The 17,480-nt window shown below is 40.0% G+C and overlaps 1 protein-coding gene across 1 annotated transcript in view; it reads right to left on the reverse strand.

Moving 5' to 3' along the window:
- Nucleotides 1–2,893: 2,893 nt before the first annotated feature.
- Nucleotides 2,894–17,480, reverse strand: part of IL33 (interleukin 33) — an 18,821-nt gene continuing 4,234 nt past the window's right edge. Inside the window, exons 3-7 of the mRNA XM_006881357.1 lie at nt 9,539–9,652; nt 7,482–7,655; nt 6,179–6,229; nt 5,268–5,365; nt 2,894–3,115 (exon numbers count right to left, since the gene is read on the reverse strand). Of these exons, the coding sequence (XP_006881419.1) occupies nt 2,894–3,115; nt 5,268–5,365; nt 6,179–6,229; nt 7,482–7,655; nt 9,539–9,652 (659 nt within the window). The remainder of the gene's footprint in view (nt 3,116–5,267; nt 5,366–6,178; nt 6,230–7,481; nt 7,656–9,538; nt 9,653–17,480) is intronic.

Raw genomic sequence — 17,480 nt, forward strand, 5'->3', positions numbered from 1 at the left:
AGTGAGATACCTCCTACCGTTCTTCTATTCTTAAGGAGTTCTTTGCTTATTCGGGGCTTTTTTCCATTCCATACGAAATTGGAGATTGCCTTTTCCATCTCGTTGCACTAACAAATATATCATGTAGGACTCCACAAATTAGAAATTACAGAGCCCACCCTTTCAGAAAAGCTTACTTTTCTTGAATCTTCAAATACTTAATCATCTATCATGTTAAACTTTTGAAAAACTGTAGTAGAAATTGCTATGATTATAAGATGAGAAAAAATGATCCCTTTGATAGTTGGATGTTATTGTATGGTTTAATATGCATTTTGCTACCTAAATAACTATAAAATTTAAAAATATTCAATAGAAGAAGCCACATCAATAGCCCTCAGTAAAATTGTTCCTAAGGGGAATGAAGTGAAAGAAATGTGTTATCAAGAAGTCAGGTGATAAGGAAATGAAGCTCAGAGGTACAAAAGACTCATCAAGGACACTGCTGCCTGGCTAGGAGAAATGGAGACAGGACAGAATCGTATGGATATAGCACAGTATACAAGGTCATCCAGACACTGGACAGCAGAAAGACTTGTGCACAAAGGAAACAAAGGTTAGGAGAAATTTTATCCCCAGTGACAATGAATGCATCAAAAGTCATAGGACTCTGGTGGCCAACTAGCAAGAAGCTGCGCTGCAATAACAAAGGCCTGTAGTTTGAATCCACCAGATGCTCTGCTGGAAAAGGAGGGGCTGTCTCCTCCTGTGCCAGTCAGATTAAAATTGTTGGTACACAACAGGAAAAAGTCTTAGGTCCTTCAAAGTCAAGGTCAGAAGACATGGAGTATCTGTCATGGGCCTTGAGCTTTAATTACTTGTAGACATATTAAAAATCCTATTATAATTTATTGATTCATTAACTCATAGCAATAATCAATTGCAAATCATAAACGGATCATAGCATATTGATTCATTAATTCATAGCAAGCATTATATACTTAATTGCAATTTATCTACTTTGCAATTCATAAATTCATCACAACATATTGATTCATTAATAGTGTGGAACTCTCACTCACCCCTGGAAGCCCAACTCATCTCCTTCTTTGGTCTCTCATGACCAGTGGTACGGTTGGGATCCTCAACTAATTTAGCAGTTCACAGTCCCTGGTGTGGCCAGGGTCAGCAGCTCGGTCATCGGTGTGGCCAGAGTTTTTTGTTCTGAAAAGAGCCCTTTGGGTCTTCAGTGTTTAGCTCATTGTCTTCAGCAGAAGTGCCATTTTAGGTGGGCTCCCAGAGTTTATGTACTTTTGGAGTGTTGTACTGTATTCAACCAATAACATTCAAACTTTGGGTTATATTATACTCAACCAATAATATTAAGAATAACAACATTCAAACTTTGGGTTTTGCCAACCATATTAGTTTAATAAGTTGTATAACCAATCACATTAGTCCTAAAACAACATGGGTTTGACCAATCATGTTCCATACTCATGTTTCCTAGGCAACATGGGCAGTAACAAGTCATAGTCCCTTATGAAGAATTTACACCTGTTGCAGCCAGTAGGGCCTTATGGCCACTGAGGGCCTGTGAGGGCATGTTTGGGCATATCAAACTGTTTAGTATATTTTTCACAAATATTCCTAACATATTTTCTAACATATAACATAGCAAATTCCTAATATATTTCTTACTCTTATTTCTAACATATAACATAGCAAATTCCTAATATATTTCTTACTCTTATTTCTAACATATGACATAGCAAATTTCTAATATATTTCTTACTCTTATTTCTAACAAATAGCAAATTCCTATTATTGAACCACTCATATCATAAAAGTTTATGTTTCACAGCAAGCTTATGTATGAAATTTTCTATAACATGTTTTTCAGCAAACTTATTATGTTTTCTTATACTTAATCTACTCATAACAAGTGTCATAGTAATGCCAATCTGTATGTCACCCTGGCTCTAGTAACTTCTGGTCCCTCTGTGGAATTTATATTTAAGTTAGAATTACTGTCATCACCTATGTTGTGGCTCACATTACCACATGGCTTTTAAAAAAAATTTCTTGTATATTCACACTGATTTCTATAACATGACTTAACTACATCTTATCTCATTTCCCAATGTAAGAATGAGTGAATGGCATGCTCAAAGTAAGCTTGTTTGTTAAAATGAGAATATGTACAGTTGAGGATGTCCCACAAGCCCTGTATATTTGAAAGATGTAAACCAAGTGCCACATAGGGTATCTGGAAACAAAAGTGGTTTTTGTTGACAAATAGTCTGTCAGAATCTAGACTTTTTATTAGCAGCTTTAGTGTTTGAACTTTGTGTTTGCCACCAGGGAAAATGCCCTTCTGTAAGTCTTTAAAGTGGATCATAAATACTAAACTCTTTTTTTTTGGGTTTTTTTTTTTCTAAACTCTTTTTTAAACTGAAACAGTATAAAAGTAAAGATCAGGCTTTTTAAGAAAATATGTTTTTTATTTTATACTGGTTTACTTACAAAGTTCCTATAAATTGTTTTATACAGCAGCTCTTTCCTTTACCCACTCCTCCCTCCACCCATCAATTTGTGTGACCCTATGATTACACCCTCTCCTCTGTCCCCCATGTACCCCCCCCCTTAGATCCTCTTAAAAAGATCAGGCTTTTTAAGAATGACTGTAAATGGCATTACCAATATTCTATTTAATATATTGATACTTGTGCTGAATGTGTAGTGATCCAGAGGGAAACAAAAAACAGAATTGAAAAATGGGGGGGAGGGAATGTCATACACGACAAGGAACATGTTTTACAGCATCCTAGGAGCTCTCTATTGCCTTTGCATGATACTCATCTAGTTCCTCATCTCATTCCTTCTCTGGTGGTAGCTATTGGGGGCACTTGGTCTAGGACCCACTGATTTCCAATACATTTAAACACTGTGATGGAGCTAGCTTAAACAGCGTTTTTTCTTCAGTAAGGCCATTTGGTTGAACCAACTGGAGGTGGTCACCACTGACGGCAATAAATGTTCCACGATTGCTCTTACACTCAAATGAGACGTACTCTGAGGTCTTGTAATGAAGGAGAAAGGAGGTCTGTTCTGGTAACCTTTCGGATTCTTCAAACTGAGAAAACAAGAGAGAAAAGAACCAATGCGTGAATGAGCTGTCCTGAGCCAACTTTATCTCTTTGTTAGAAGATAAAGGAAGGGCTATTCATGTGTGTGTGACTTGGTCTTTCTAATGGTCCAGTTTGTGGAATCTGAGAGAAGAGAGGGGAAGAAGGAAGTGGAAGATTAAAGGGAGAGGACTTTGAGTCACTGGTAGCCAATAGCTTCATGTACTGGATTTGGAGGCAGCCTGTTTGGCTTGACACTCCTTTTGCCATGTACTAGCTCTGAGGCAGACGGGCACCAGTGCCTGAGACTGAGGACTTGAGCGTGGCAGGAGCAGTGAGGAAGGCACAGGAGAGAGCAAGGTTTCAATGAGTTCTTCACACTGTTGCTATGGGTTGCAGTGGGCTTGATGGCACTTCACAACAACAACTTTGAGATTTGGAGTGTGTTGCTTTATTTAAACCTGGATTTTCTAGTTTAGTCCGTTTCCTGGTCAGCCAATCTCTAATATATCCACAGATATGTGAATGAGAAGAACTGCTTATTCCTTTCAGCCACTGAATTTTGGGGATATTTTACTACACTGTGGTAACTGACCAGCTTGATAATGCCATCACATGGTTAATCTGAAGATAAATAAAACAGTGCTTTTAAACGAGGTCATCTCTTACTATAAGTACAGTTGGTCCTTGAACAACATGAGTTTGAATGGAGCTGGTTCCCTTATACTTGGAGTTTAAAAAAAATCCTAATGGGGGAAAATTTGTGAATATGCATCTAAATATTTGTGTCCTCATATCTCCAGTAAGATGTGTATCACAGTAAGATAGTGTCTCATAGCTCTTACATATTGTCATCATGTGGAGATTGGGGTTACAACCCTTGAATAATATCATGGTGCCCACATGGAATGCCACTCAACATACTGGCAGTGCTCCCGAGAAACAGAAAAGTTATGGCATTAAAAAATTTTTACAAAGGTTGAATAACTTAATAGGTACTGAAGATTGAGGGCTGCCTTCTTCATGATAAATGCATCTAAAGTAAAGATCATGAAGCCATTACTGCAACTAAGCCAGAGGCACAGAAACCTTGTCCTTTTTGTGAAACACCTTTTTGTCTCATACTAAAAATGTAACTTTTATGTGGGTGCAGTATATAATTCATACAACATATAAAAGATATGCCAATCAACTGTTTATGACCTTGGTAAGACTTCCAGTTGACAGTAGGCTATGAGAAGTTAAATTTTGGGAGCCAAAAGTTAATGGGCGCGCGTGTGTGTGTGTGTGTGTGTGTGTGTGTGTGTGTGTGTGTACAGGGTTAACACTGTTAACCTCTACCTTGTTGAGGGGTTATAACTACCAAATAATATGTTTAGATACAGTTAAGTAGCTTTGGTTAAGCGAGGCAAAAAGAGATGCTGATACCACTGATTGTTTATGTTAATAATGCCTTAATAATAATAATAATGCCTTAGACTATCTTAATAACTTCATAATTCTGTGTGTTTATGTAATTTATGGTCTATAATGTCAGCTCATATTTTATTCCTTGCTTCCACTCTTAGCTTGTTTCTTCCACACTATACTTTTAACTCTCCGTCAAGACTAAGATAGTATTGCCACTTACTAACTGAAGAGGAGTACACAATGAATGAATCCTGTGATGTAGATATAGACTGTCATTACCCATAATGTTTGGCATTTGGAAATGTTTATTACCTTCTCTTTAGCAAGTTCAGAATATTCAGCTTATTTTTGCATTCACCAGGAAAATTTTTATTTTACAAAGAACTAGCTTCTGGAGAAATTGTTAGTAGTCCTTAAAGCCAATCAGAAAGAGGTCATACTGTGTAGCAATATGTCTCTGATTTCAGTGTTCATATGAACCACCTGAAGATCCATTAAAATGTTAATTCTACTAGAGTTGTGGGGAGCCTGAGACTGGGCATTTCTCACAAGGTCCCAGATGATGTTGAAGTGCTAGGCGAGACCTCTCAGTAGTAAGGTTATACAAGCCACTTTCCTACCCAGAAGCAAGTAGCTTCTAGTAACTGGTTGTGTTTTATGTATGGTAGCACAAAACTCCTCTTGCCGAATTCCCTGATCGTCCAGATCTACATGGAGGGGCAGAACTGAGCATGCACATGGAGGACATACTTTTTTAATTTCCACGGCTTGATTCTGCTTGTTGCAATGCAGCCAGAAGTTTTCGTTTTCTTTGAGCCTCAGTTTTACCTCGTACTTCCAACCTTCACCTTACAGTTAGAAAAAGTCAAAGTCAATTACAGATTCGAGAATTGTCATTTTCACTTAAACAAATTTAACACTCTGGAAAAGAGCCCAAACAATCATTTAAAACAGTCATTCACCAGCAAGCCTCTTGGAAATATTTGCACTCAGATGCAATGAAAGAGATCTAGAGTAACACTTGGTTACTTCAAAGCCATTTGAGAGGTGAGCATTCTCTTATGTTTCCTGACTGGAGAATTGTGACTCTGAGGGCCTTCTCTCTGCTTTCCTGTCTTCCTGTGAAAACCATTAATGCTCCCAATTTCCAACTCTTCCACTTGCCTACTAAGAAAACATTCCTCAGCCTTTTCTTGCAACTAAGGATAGCTGTGTGAGTAAATTCTGACCACCATGTGGCAAGCAGAAGTGTCAGGTGCACCTTCCGCTTTGTGCAATTAAAAGGAATAAATACACCTGTCTACCTCTCTCCTGACTCCTGGAACATGGGGGTGTACTATGACACTGGAGTCACTGGGCAACTGTGCAGCAAAACTACCATTCAGCCCTGGTTAAGATAGAAACAAAGTTTTACCTCACTTAAGCCACCATTCTTTTGGGTCTTTTACATTAAGCCATACCTTTATCCTAATTATTAAGCTGCAAAATAGACAAAGTGGAATCAACCCTTTAAGAAGATAAGGTTTTATAATGAGCTTGGGATTGAGGGGACTTTCTAAGACACTCGCTGATGCCTTCCTTCTCTGTGGTACATTTTAAAATTTATGTTTATCTCAGTTTTGAGCATCCAAGTAATACAGCTACCCAACCCTCTAGATTACCTGATGTATCTTCAGGGATTGAAGAAGCATAGCGATAGAGGAACACCTTGTCTGGAAGAGAAGCCATATAGAATAGTTCTGGTGAGAAAAAGTATTCTCAAAAGACTTCTGTTTCAATGCTTGTACATCAACAGTGAAATGCCCTTCCTCCTTAGGACCAGAGGGCTCTGGTGCCACATCCTAGTCTGTAGGGAGTTACCCCACCAACCCAATGGTGGCACCTCTCTGCCAGTTGTAATCCGCCGCCAGAGGCAAAGGAGAAGGACTGAATGATTTCCTCCTGACAATTTACAGCCTCCAAAAATCCTACTGGAGGGTCAATTTTGAGTTGGTTCCAATTCTAAGACAATGATTTTAAAATCTTACAGAGCTAATTTAAAAATTATCACTACATAGCAATAAAAGCAAAATGTTTGTGGTTTTGAAAAGGTCTCAACAATATATAAATAGAGCAAACCAATATAAAATTAAAAAACCAAAATATCAATATATAAATATACAAATATACTATGATCCATTTCTAAATATAGTTATTAAAATACTTCAGATATTGGTATAATCTTTTATATATGTGTGTGTGAGAGAAAGGATGGAGAAAGGATGAAAGTTACACAACTGTCGAGGACTTTCATTCATAGGGTCACTATGAGTCGCCTACAACTCGACAGCACATAACAACAATAACAACATCATATGTGTGTGTATTGATTTGCTCACAAAGTTTGTATACGTTGTGTTTCACATTATTCTTCATTCATATTGTGTTTCATACAATCATTCCTATGCATTGTTTTATAAAACCAATCTATCTTTTACTGGGGTGATTTTTGGTGGTGGTGTTGATGGGGTTGAGAATTCTAATGGATATTTTATTCACTCTGTTCATTCATTGCCTTTGAGTTTGTTCTGACTCCTTGCAAGGCTCATTAAGGTTTCTGATGCTGCAAAATCTTTACCAGTAATGATCACCCTTGTGTCTTCCAAGGAGTCACTGGTGGATTTGAACTGCTGACCTTTTGGTTTGCAACTCATAATGCACTATGCCAGCAGAGCTCCTGATGGACATTTTCCAATAACAAATACATGTGGTTCTTCTTTCTGTCTTTCACTACAGATAACACTTTGCAGTATCTGCATTCTTCCCTGATGAGCCTTGTTGAAGCTTCAAAATCCATCTCAGCACAGTGGTGGTCAGACATCCACTGCCCGTGGGTGGGCATTAGCATACAACATGAACTGACTTTGTCACATCTGCGTTAATCTACTGCAAATTATTTAGTACATTATTTCCCCCCTGATTTACCAATAACCATCACATTTTTACTGATAAAAGAAAATGTTTTACTTTTCTCTGGGACTTTTCCGGAATCTCCAACATAGATGCCATTAACTCCTTCCTCAGGAACAAAAGTGACAAACTGATTGTTGAATGTGCTCAGGTAAGTGTGTTGCTTTTCCACAAGTAATGTTTCTGCCACTAAGAATTGGGGGGGAAAAAACACAAACCTCTGTGAATCATTTTTCCCCATGAACCAGAGTTTTGGCAAACTCTTTACATACACTTTATATATATATATATATACACATTTTTTGGGGGGGAAGCTTTTTTATAAAACTCCTCCAATTATTTCCCCTCCTCCTTTTTTTTTTTGGTATTGTGGCATATATACACACACACACACACACACACATATATATACATATATACACACACATATATATAAAAATACATTTTTTTGTGGGGAAGCATTTTTATAAAACTCCAATTATTCCCCCTCCTCCTTTTTTTTTTGTATTGTGGCTTCCACTTCCTAAACAACATGCCTCTGGAAACTCTATGAACTTTGATAAATGTCGATAGTTATAGAAAGGCTTCAGGCCTTTTGTTCACAGGGTCGTGATGAGTCGTGCTGGACTGGATGACTCAATGGCAATCAACAACAAGAGACAAATGAAATCCCTGTCACAGACTAATGGCCAGAGGGGACGACTAACAATGCCAAACCTTTGGGTGAGACCTTTGGGTGAGGACTGCAGGAAGGGTGTGTGTCGGGGTGGGGGTGGGGGGTGTAAGGGAGGGACTGGGGAGGAGGAAAAAGCTGGAAAAGTGATTGTAATTGTTTGTGGGAATTTATGGTAGGCGACTGTGGACAAGAAGCAGCTCCATTTCTGTGGATGAAGAAATACCTATCTATATGCTTCCGATTCCCTCAGGGTCCTCTCATGGTGACAGAATTCGAATGTGATCTCCTTCTATCTTCTTCCTCTTATACCAAGAGGCCAGCATAAAGCAATGCCCCTATCCTTTTCCCTTTTTTCAGTGTCACATTTCATAGAAGATGGTACTATTTCTATAGCCCACTGAAGTTCATTAGAGTAGATTTATGGACTACCCATATTGGGCTTGGAGGGGGAAAAAGAATTGATTCTCTTCACAGAATTGTGCTAAGAAAAAAAAAATATTAAGGAGAATGTTAAAATTTGAACTTTTCATGTATGTTGCTGTTGTTAAGTGCTGTTGAGTTGTAGGCGACTCATTGCGACCCTATGAATGAAAGACCTGAACACTTGTATAACTTTCCTCCTTTCTCCAGGTTCATAGGGTTTCTGGAGGCAAGCTCTTTCAGAAGTGGATGCCACTCCTGCTTCCAAGCTTGTTTTAATCGGGGAGCTCCACCAAACACAGTCCACCGTGGGTAACCATTCACACATTTGACACATCAGTGTCACAGAGTTCAGCTTCACAGCAACCACGAGTTACCTCTCTTTTCATGAAAACGTAAATTTAAGTAATTTTAAAACATTCACTGAGAAATATGAGTCTGTTTCCAAGATCTTGAGTTAGTTACCTCAGGAATTTGGTTGGCTAGAACAGCATCTAACTCCTGCTCAAGTTTTCTGAAGGATGATCTCTTTCATTCTTGACTGTTAATGGATAATTAGCTTAGAACTCTATTTGCAGAAATAGATGTTAAATTGTAATACCACTTTGAAAACTAGTTAAAAACCTGTGAGTTGAAATTTAAAGTGTTAACAGCTCTTACTTTCCTGTCACTAATAAAATATTGACATTTATTGGGATAATATCTTTTTTCTATGGGATAATTTATTTCTCCCTAGGAGTGAAATATATGGAAATTGAGTCCTTAGCAAGCATTTCAAAATCAGAATGGAGTGCTCCAGCTGTAGAGTGTGCCTGCATTGCTAGCTATCGCCAACAGGCTCATCAGCTGCAGATGGACAGACGTTCCTGAGACCATGTGAAGAGGCATCCTGGGGACTGTCATCTGTAATCGTCAGGGTTTTGTAAGTTCCCACCCTGCCCAGCCACACCTGTGCCCTGAAGTCAGCTATGGTTACCTGAAAATGCCTGGTTTCTGGCAGAGCCCGCAGACCGTGGGAGGACTCGGCACTGCCTCCTAGGCTGTATCCGACAGGCGGGGTGTTTTGGATGCTGCTCTTTGTGTTTGTTACCTGCAGAACAGAGGAAAGGAATGGAAGTCGGGCCCCATTCAACACAGGATTCCTAGTTGAAGCCAGTGGGGTGACTGACTCCCTCAAGATCTGAGGGTACACAGCTGAATAAGGCACACCCATTGTACACTTACAAAATCCAAACCCAAAGCCTCATGGACATAGAATCAGAACTGATCAATAGCGGACCTATCAGCTATGTGTTTTCAGAGACTGTGAATTGCACAGGACGAGACTGCCCGTCTTCTCCTGTGGAGCAGCTGGTGGATTTGAACTGAATATTTCTGGATTAGTAGCCCCACACTCTACCCACTAAACTACCGCCAGGGCCCACTATGGACATTGTCTTTGTATACCATAGAGTCAGAACTGACCCATAGATGACCCCCCCAGTGAGTTTTCAGAGGCAGTAAATCACATGTGAGATTGCCGCCCATCTTTCTTCCTCAGAGCAACTGATGGATATGAACTGTGTGCCTTTGGGATTGTAGCATAGTTTCTTACCATTAGGCCACCACAGCTATATGGTTTCAACACCCAAAAGTCATCCACTATGGTTTTTTTAACACTCTTTTTAAAAAATTTATGTGTATGATTTTGGTTTTCACAATAGTTTGGGTAAAAGTTTCCAGAGCCCATCAGTGTCCACAATGCATGTCAATTTTGTTTCAGAATAATAACTCCAATCCCCTCAGTGTAGCCACACTCTTCTCCCTCCTGACTGAGTTCCCAGCTCCCACTCTCCCTGCTTTCCTGCCCCTTCCTTACCCTTCCTGTCTTCTGAGCTTGGGTTTTGGGCAAATAAATGTTAACCTTTTGGTCCCATATGGTTGATTATATGGAAGAGTATTTTTATCGCCAGTGTTAGTATTTACTTTATATACTTTAATTTGGCTGAAAATTGATCCTCTGAGGAATTTTGTTTCCTTTAAAAGAAAAAGAACTTTACACATTCTCTCTCTCTCTCTCTTCATTTTCTTCAAGTCAGAACCAACTCACAGCTGGCCCTCCAGCAGGTTTTACAGAGGCTGCCAATCACATAGGCAGAGATTACCCATCTTTCCCCTGAGGAGCAGCTGGTGGATTAGAACTATCTGCCTTTGGGTTGATAGCACAACTTCTTGCCCACTAGGTTACCAGAGTTGTAAGTGTATTGTATATGTAATTTATGTCCTTTGTTTTTACTTAGCATTACAATTGTGATTTCTTGAATGCTAATAAAAAGCTCACTATAGGCCATTTTTCAAACATCTAAAATCCAGTCCCTTATCCTTACACTTTTACATGAGGGCAAGGTGGATTGGAAAAAACTACATGTGTATTTATGATATGTAAAAGCAAATTTTAGATGCTTATTGCTGTAGTTAAGAATTGTCAGGCAGCAAGTTCATCTCTACAGGGAAGAACAATTAGGAACAAGGGGGTGAGAATGGTTATACACCTGAAGAAGGCCATTAGTGTCAGGAATTGTACAGGAGAACTGTCGAATGTTCTGTGTATATGCTTTTTTAAAAATTTTACTTTGCTATTTTTGTGTGTGGACTATCAGACCAGATCTGACTGGTACAGGAGGAGATTGTCCCTCCTTTTCCAGTAGAGCATCTGGTAAATTCGAACTGTGCATCTCTGGGATTGCAGTGTAGCTTCCTGCCACTAGGCCACCGGAGCTCCCCATGTTCTGTGTATATTCTTAACAACAACAAATACAATTTTCACAAAAACAAAATTTCCTGAAAGTGTATCTCTATTATTGACACATCTTTTGGGGGTTCCTTTCCCAAAGTTACAGGCATTTTCTAAGGACAAAGCTCAGACTGCCCTTTCATGACATCATTCACAATGACTCACCATTCTTGATTCTAGGGAACATTCTGGCTGTACATGTGAGACAGATTTATGTGTGTTTTGAGTCTCTAGTATTTCCAAATACCATAGCTTGGATCAGATACATCTTCATTCTCAAAGAGACTTCCTTGCCTTTAATGCTTTAAAGACGTCTTTGCAACAGATTTTCCCAATGCAACATGCTGTTTGGCTCGCTGCTGGGCATTCACACATGTAAAAACAAATCCTTGACAACTTCAGTCTTTTCTCCATTTATCCATGATGCTGTTTACTGGTCCAGTTGTGACAATTTTTGTTTTATCTCAAGGTATAGAATATAACGAAGGCGATAGTTTTCGATCTTCTTTATCAGTTGCTGCTTCAGGTCATCTTGGTTTTCTGCAAGTAAGATTGTGTCACCTACACATTACGGGTTGTTAACGGATCCTTCTCCAACCCTGATACCAAGTTCTTCATATAGTACAGCTCCTCAGATTGTTCACGCAGCAAACAGATTGAATACATACAGTGAAAGGACACAACCCTGACGCACACCTTCCCCGGTTGTAAATCACGCAGTACGCCCTTCTATTTGAACAGCTACTGCATGGTCTGTGTACAGGTTCCACATGAGTACAGGCAAGTGTTCTGAGACTCGCATTCTTCTCAGCGTTAGCCACAATTTCTTATGATGCACACAGTGTAATGTCTTTGGGTAGTCAATAAAAAACAAATAAACATCTCGGAGGTATTTTCTGCTTTCAGCCCCAAACCTCTCTCATGTTTTCAGTGATATCCTTGGTTCTGTGGCTTCTTCTGATTTTAGCTTAAATTTCAGACATTTCCCTATAGATGTACACACCATTTTTGGGTTATTTTCAGCAAGATTTTCCTTAAATAGGGTATTAATGATGCTATTAATATATTGCCATTTTGGTTAACCACAGACAACCAAAAATCCAAAATAGAAAATACAATCTTCCACATAAGAATTTTTTCAAGCCTTTCAGCGTCCTGTACACGTCACCACACCTCAGTAGTCAGCATTATAGTAAATGGACCATAAAGCAGCACATGCAGGATAGGTAGATTTCACATGTTGTCAGGTACTGTCGAGTTGGAACCGACTCATTGCTGACTCTTCAGTGGGTTTTCGGAGGCAGTTAATCATATGGGAGAAGACTGTCCATCCTTCTCCACAGGAGCAGCTGGTGGATTCAAATCACGTGCCTTTCGGATTGCAGAACAGCTTCTTGTAAATATGATTATTAAATGCAGTCATTGTGTTACATGAAATTGCATGAACTAAAATGTCACTATCCACTTAAACATCTTCCGTAACTGCCTGCACAGGACCAGAGCTATCCCCTGGCTGGTATGTCTTCTGCTCCATTCCAGGCAACACTCGCTGTGCAGGGATATGATGCCATCTTGCTAGACTCAGTTTTCCTTTAAACTGTGCTTTAGCTGGGAACTTATATAGCAAATTCCTTTTCCTGGTCAATGGTTCATACAAAAATTGCTGTGTGACACAGTTTACAATCCGAACAATGTGCACTCAATTCTCTCCCTTTTTGCTGCCTCGGTTCCCTGTTCCCATTCATCTCATTTCCCTATCCTTCCCTTGTCTTCTCATTCTTGGTTTTGGGAAAATGCTGTACTTTTGGTCTTAGGTAGTTGAGCACATTCTTCACAGGTGTTGTTATTCGTTTTACAGTCCAGTTTATTATTTGGCTCCAAAGTAGCCTCAAGCCTTCCATTTGGGTTTCCTCAGGGTACCACTCCCAGGAGTGCTTTTTTGTTCCTTTGTGACTAGTAAGTCTGGTCTGGCAGGGGGGCAGGGAGCACTTTGAATTTTACTCTACATTTTAATAAAAATTCTAATGAGAATTTTTTTTTAATGAGAATCTTTTGTGGTGGTCTTGTTCAGAGTGGTCAGTCGTGGTTATCTTGGGGTTAGGACTGAGGAGCTGTGGCTCGTGTGGGCTCTGGTGGAGGTTCTGTATTGCCAAGTTGGAACCCACCATAGCTGGCCCTCTGGCTGATTTTCAGAGGCAGCAAATCACACAGGAGGAGACTGTTCATCTTTTTCTCATGGAGCAGATAGTGGGTTTGAACGCGTTGTGTGCCTCTGGATTGACAGCGTTAACTCCTCACCACCAAGGCACCTCTTCTTGCTGTCAGGTGCTGTCGCGTATGACTCACAGTGACCCTCTGAACAACATACCGCAATCCTGTCCTGTCCTGAGCCACCTTCATCATCTCTGATACACTTGAGCCTACTGCTGTAGTCCTGTGTCAGTCGAACTTGTCAGAGGTCGACTTGTTGTTGTTGTTGTTAAGTGCCATTGAGTCACAGGCGACTCATAGCGACCCAATGAAGGAGAGTCCTCAACGCAGGGTATCTTTCATCCTCTCTCCAGGTTCATAGGGTTTCCGGAGGCAAGCTATTACGCAAGTGGATGCCACTCCTCCTTCCAAGCTTTGGAGGTCCACTAGTGCCCCCTAAAATGAATTGCTTCCTTGAGTTTTAATTTTTCTTGATTCTCCTATACCCCAAGTGGGAAGAGACCAAAAATGGGGTCTCAGATGGCTGCTTAAAAAGTTTTTAAACTCCAGATTCTGGTCGCCAGGCTAGGATGTAGGAAATTATCTATGAAATGTGTTCTGCATGTAAAAGTTGGACAGTGAATAAGGAAGAACAAGGGAGAATTGGTACCTTTGAATTGTGATGTTGACAAACAATATTGAATATACCAAAAGAATGAACAAATCTTTCTTCAGGGTCTAATCCAGCAACAACTCTGTAGGACAGAAATGGGCAGTTTCTTCTTATTATTAATATTTACAACCTCAGAAACCTGGAGGGGGTGTCTGAGTCAGAACTGGAAAGTAGGACAGAAGAATGACCTGCCTCTGGGTGGTGAACGGCTTCCCAGAATTTGGGAGAGCATTTTTCCTCCAGGTCATGAAATCCTGCCCCCTGTGGGTTCAGAAGTGCCCTGGAGGAGGTGACCACCAGAATCCACAGCATGCAAAACCGCAGGCATGCTTGTTGGTGACTGAGTTTTGTAGAGTGTGGAAAGTTCTAGATCCTGGGTAGGTCAGGGGAATCGGAATGAAATGAGCGGTCTTGCCTTGCTGCTTGGGAAGCAGAGTAGATACTCATTTAAAAAATAAAGAGATTATGCTGAGTGAAATATCTCAGTCACAAAAGGACAAATACTACATGGTGCCACTGTTGTAAAATGGGGCTGACATAGGGGTTGGGGGGAGACTGTGAAAGATGAGATAAATAATGTATACTGCATTGAAATAGGTGAGGGAGAGAACTGTTTAAAAGGGATATGTGATTAGGTTTTATTGTCATGACAGGAGTCCAGAATGAGAGCTGCACAGTGGAGTGAACCTGGGGGGAGGGATTGTATAAAAATGAAAGAATTTTACTTTCCAAAGAGAAGAGTGAACTAGGGCTAGGGAGGGTGGGCAGGGAGAAAAGTGCAACAATGAATGAATGGAAATCCAAAGTCTCTGTAAATTTTCATTAAAATTAATAATAATAGTAGAAAATCAAACTTTAAAAAAATAAAGAGATGGAATTTCTTGCACTTGAATTTTAAAACAGGATTGACATCAGGGTTGAGGGAAGACTGAGAAAGAGGGGCTAAATAATGTATACTGCATTGAGAAAGATGAGGGAGAGAACTGTTTAAAAGGGATATGTGATTAGGTATTATTGTCATGACATGAGTCCAGAACAAAGGCAGCACAGTGGAGTGGACCTGGGGGGAGGGATTGTATAACAATGAAAGAATTTTTCTTTCACTTTTCAAAGAGAAGAAAGAACTGGGTGGGAGGGGTGGCCAGGGAGAAAAGTGTAACAATGAATGAATGGAAACCCTAAGTCTCTGTAAACTTTCATTAAAATAAAAAAATTTAAAAAAGAAAGAAACAGATTCTAACCTATGTCTCACCTACAAGGTATTTGTTGAGGTTTTGGTTAGGAGAGTTGAATACCGACTTTAGTATTACACTGAGTCAGTGCTCTTACTGAGAAGGAAGATCTGCTGTGTTGTTGTGTTGTGCACAACTGAGTCAGAACCAGCCCACCGCGGACCTTCCAGCATATTTTCAGAGGCAGTTAATCATACAGGAGACGATTGCCCCTCCTTGTCCCTTGGAACAGCTAGTGGACTAGAATGCGTGCCTTCGGGATTGCAGCGCAGCAATCCCGGGACAGTGAACATAGTGCTACATTCCAAAGTCACAAAGGTGAGCTGGGGGTTATCTGTATCACCGTCCCCCTAGCTGGTGTGGGAAAGCAGTTCAGACCACTTAAAGGAAGGGTCCGTTTTAGCATTTGCATCTGCCAGCTATGGGCTAAGCTCTGACTCATTCTCTCACTCCACTAGCTGCCAATAGCTGCATTTCCAGGGGAACAAAACCAAAAAAGTGCCTTTATATGTAGAGAACTGTGAGACATAGACTCACAGCACTGAGTTACTACACAGAACATTTTTTGACCCAGCTACTTGCAGGAAAAGGGGTTTTTTGGACTGTGGTTTCCTGGAAATTCAGAAACCACGGTCAATTCAGTCTATTCTCTGGCTGTCAAAGAACAATGTGGGTGGATCAGACCTTCTGGGAGCACAGAAGGGAATCAAAATGATGTTTCCTAGCGCCACTTTCTCATTTAACTTTAAAGATGGTCAGGGAACTAAGAGAAGCAATGAAGGAAGGCTACCCCGGTACTGTTCTGCCCCTCTGCTCCCATCCTCTGTTTCTCTCCAGTCCACCAGGCCTCAGCTGGCTTTTGTTGTGTTACTGCCTCCATAAGGAAAGCATGTGTCTACATTTCCATGACTAGATTTCATAGACTAGGTCACTTCAGTATAGAGAAATGCATAGCTCTCATCTCTGAGCTACAGCTGCCAGCCGGCTCTGTATACCCTTCAACTCATTTCAGACTCTTGGACTTTGCAAGTGCAGAGACTGGAGCATCACATGTGGATTCTGCTTTTTTCTGGCCTTGGATTCAACCATCCTTGCTTTGTATCAGAAGAGAAGCACAAGTAAAGGCCATATGCTCGATACAACAAAGGTCCTAATAAGCTAGTTGTTGAATTATGGCAGATCAGTTTAAAATGTTGTTAATCTGGAGAAGATTTTGAGGATTTGACGGTAAATTTGAGGAGAGAGAGATGAGAAACATTATGTTACTAAGAAGGGCTATTACTAAGAAGGGCTATTCTAACATAGACAGTCCATAGAGACTTGCATGACTAAGTCCATGTCTCTGGTAGTTTGAATCCATCAGTGACTGTGGGAGAAAGATGAACAGTCTCTTCCCATATGATTCACAGCCTTGGAAAATCTACTGAAGAGTAAGCCATGAGTGTGGTTGAGCTTATTAAGTTTATCACTATTTGCAAGTTAAATGATTTGAACAATCTTGTCCTATAAATTATCAAATAGTAAAAGCTGGCTCTATAGTCTGTACTCGAAGCTATAAACAAGCTGCTGCTTTATGCACTGAAGAGTAACAGGCATTTCCGTTCTTAACGCTTTTAATAAAGTAGCTAAAGATTTGTCATCAGATAAAAATTTGTTACCAGTGAAGAAAGCTTAAGTCCTTACCTCTTGGTTTGGGACATTTTGCTGGAGTTTTGCCTGTTGATCTGTTTGGTTTTTCAGAGGAATTTTTGGGGATCGAATGCTTCATTTCTGCTTTTGTTGCTCAGGTTTCTGTTGGATTAAAAAATAATAATAGTAGATCAACTGCCTAAACTTTAAAACAAATAGTTGAAAAAATGTGGTTAACTCAACATAGTGTCAGTAACACATCTAGATGAAAAAAAAAAAACAACAAACTAATTTCAGTAAGCATGATAAATACTCAGAATTGGCACAAAAAGGAGAGAAACACAGCCCAGAATGTTCAGCTTGGTTCAGTGGGCTTATTGTTTTTGGTAATGTAGACTTTGTAGTTTTGAGACTGCTGCTG

The sequence above is a fragment of the Elephantulus edwardii genome, unplaced genomic scaffold (genome assembly GCF_000299155.1).
Source record: "Elephantulus edwardii isolate Elephantulus edwardi_28Jun2011 unplaced genomic scaffold, EleEdw1.0 scaffold00014, whole genome shotgun sequence".
Taxonomy (NCBI): Eukaryota; Metazoa; Chordata; class Mammalia; order Macroscelidea; family Macroscelididae; genus Elephantulus; species Elephantulus edwardii.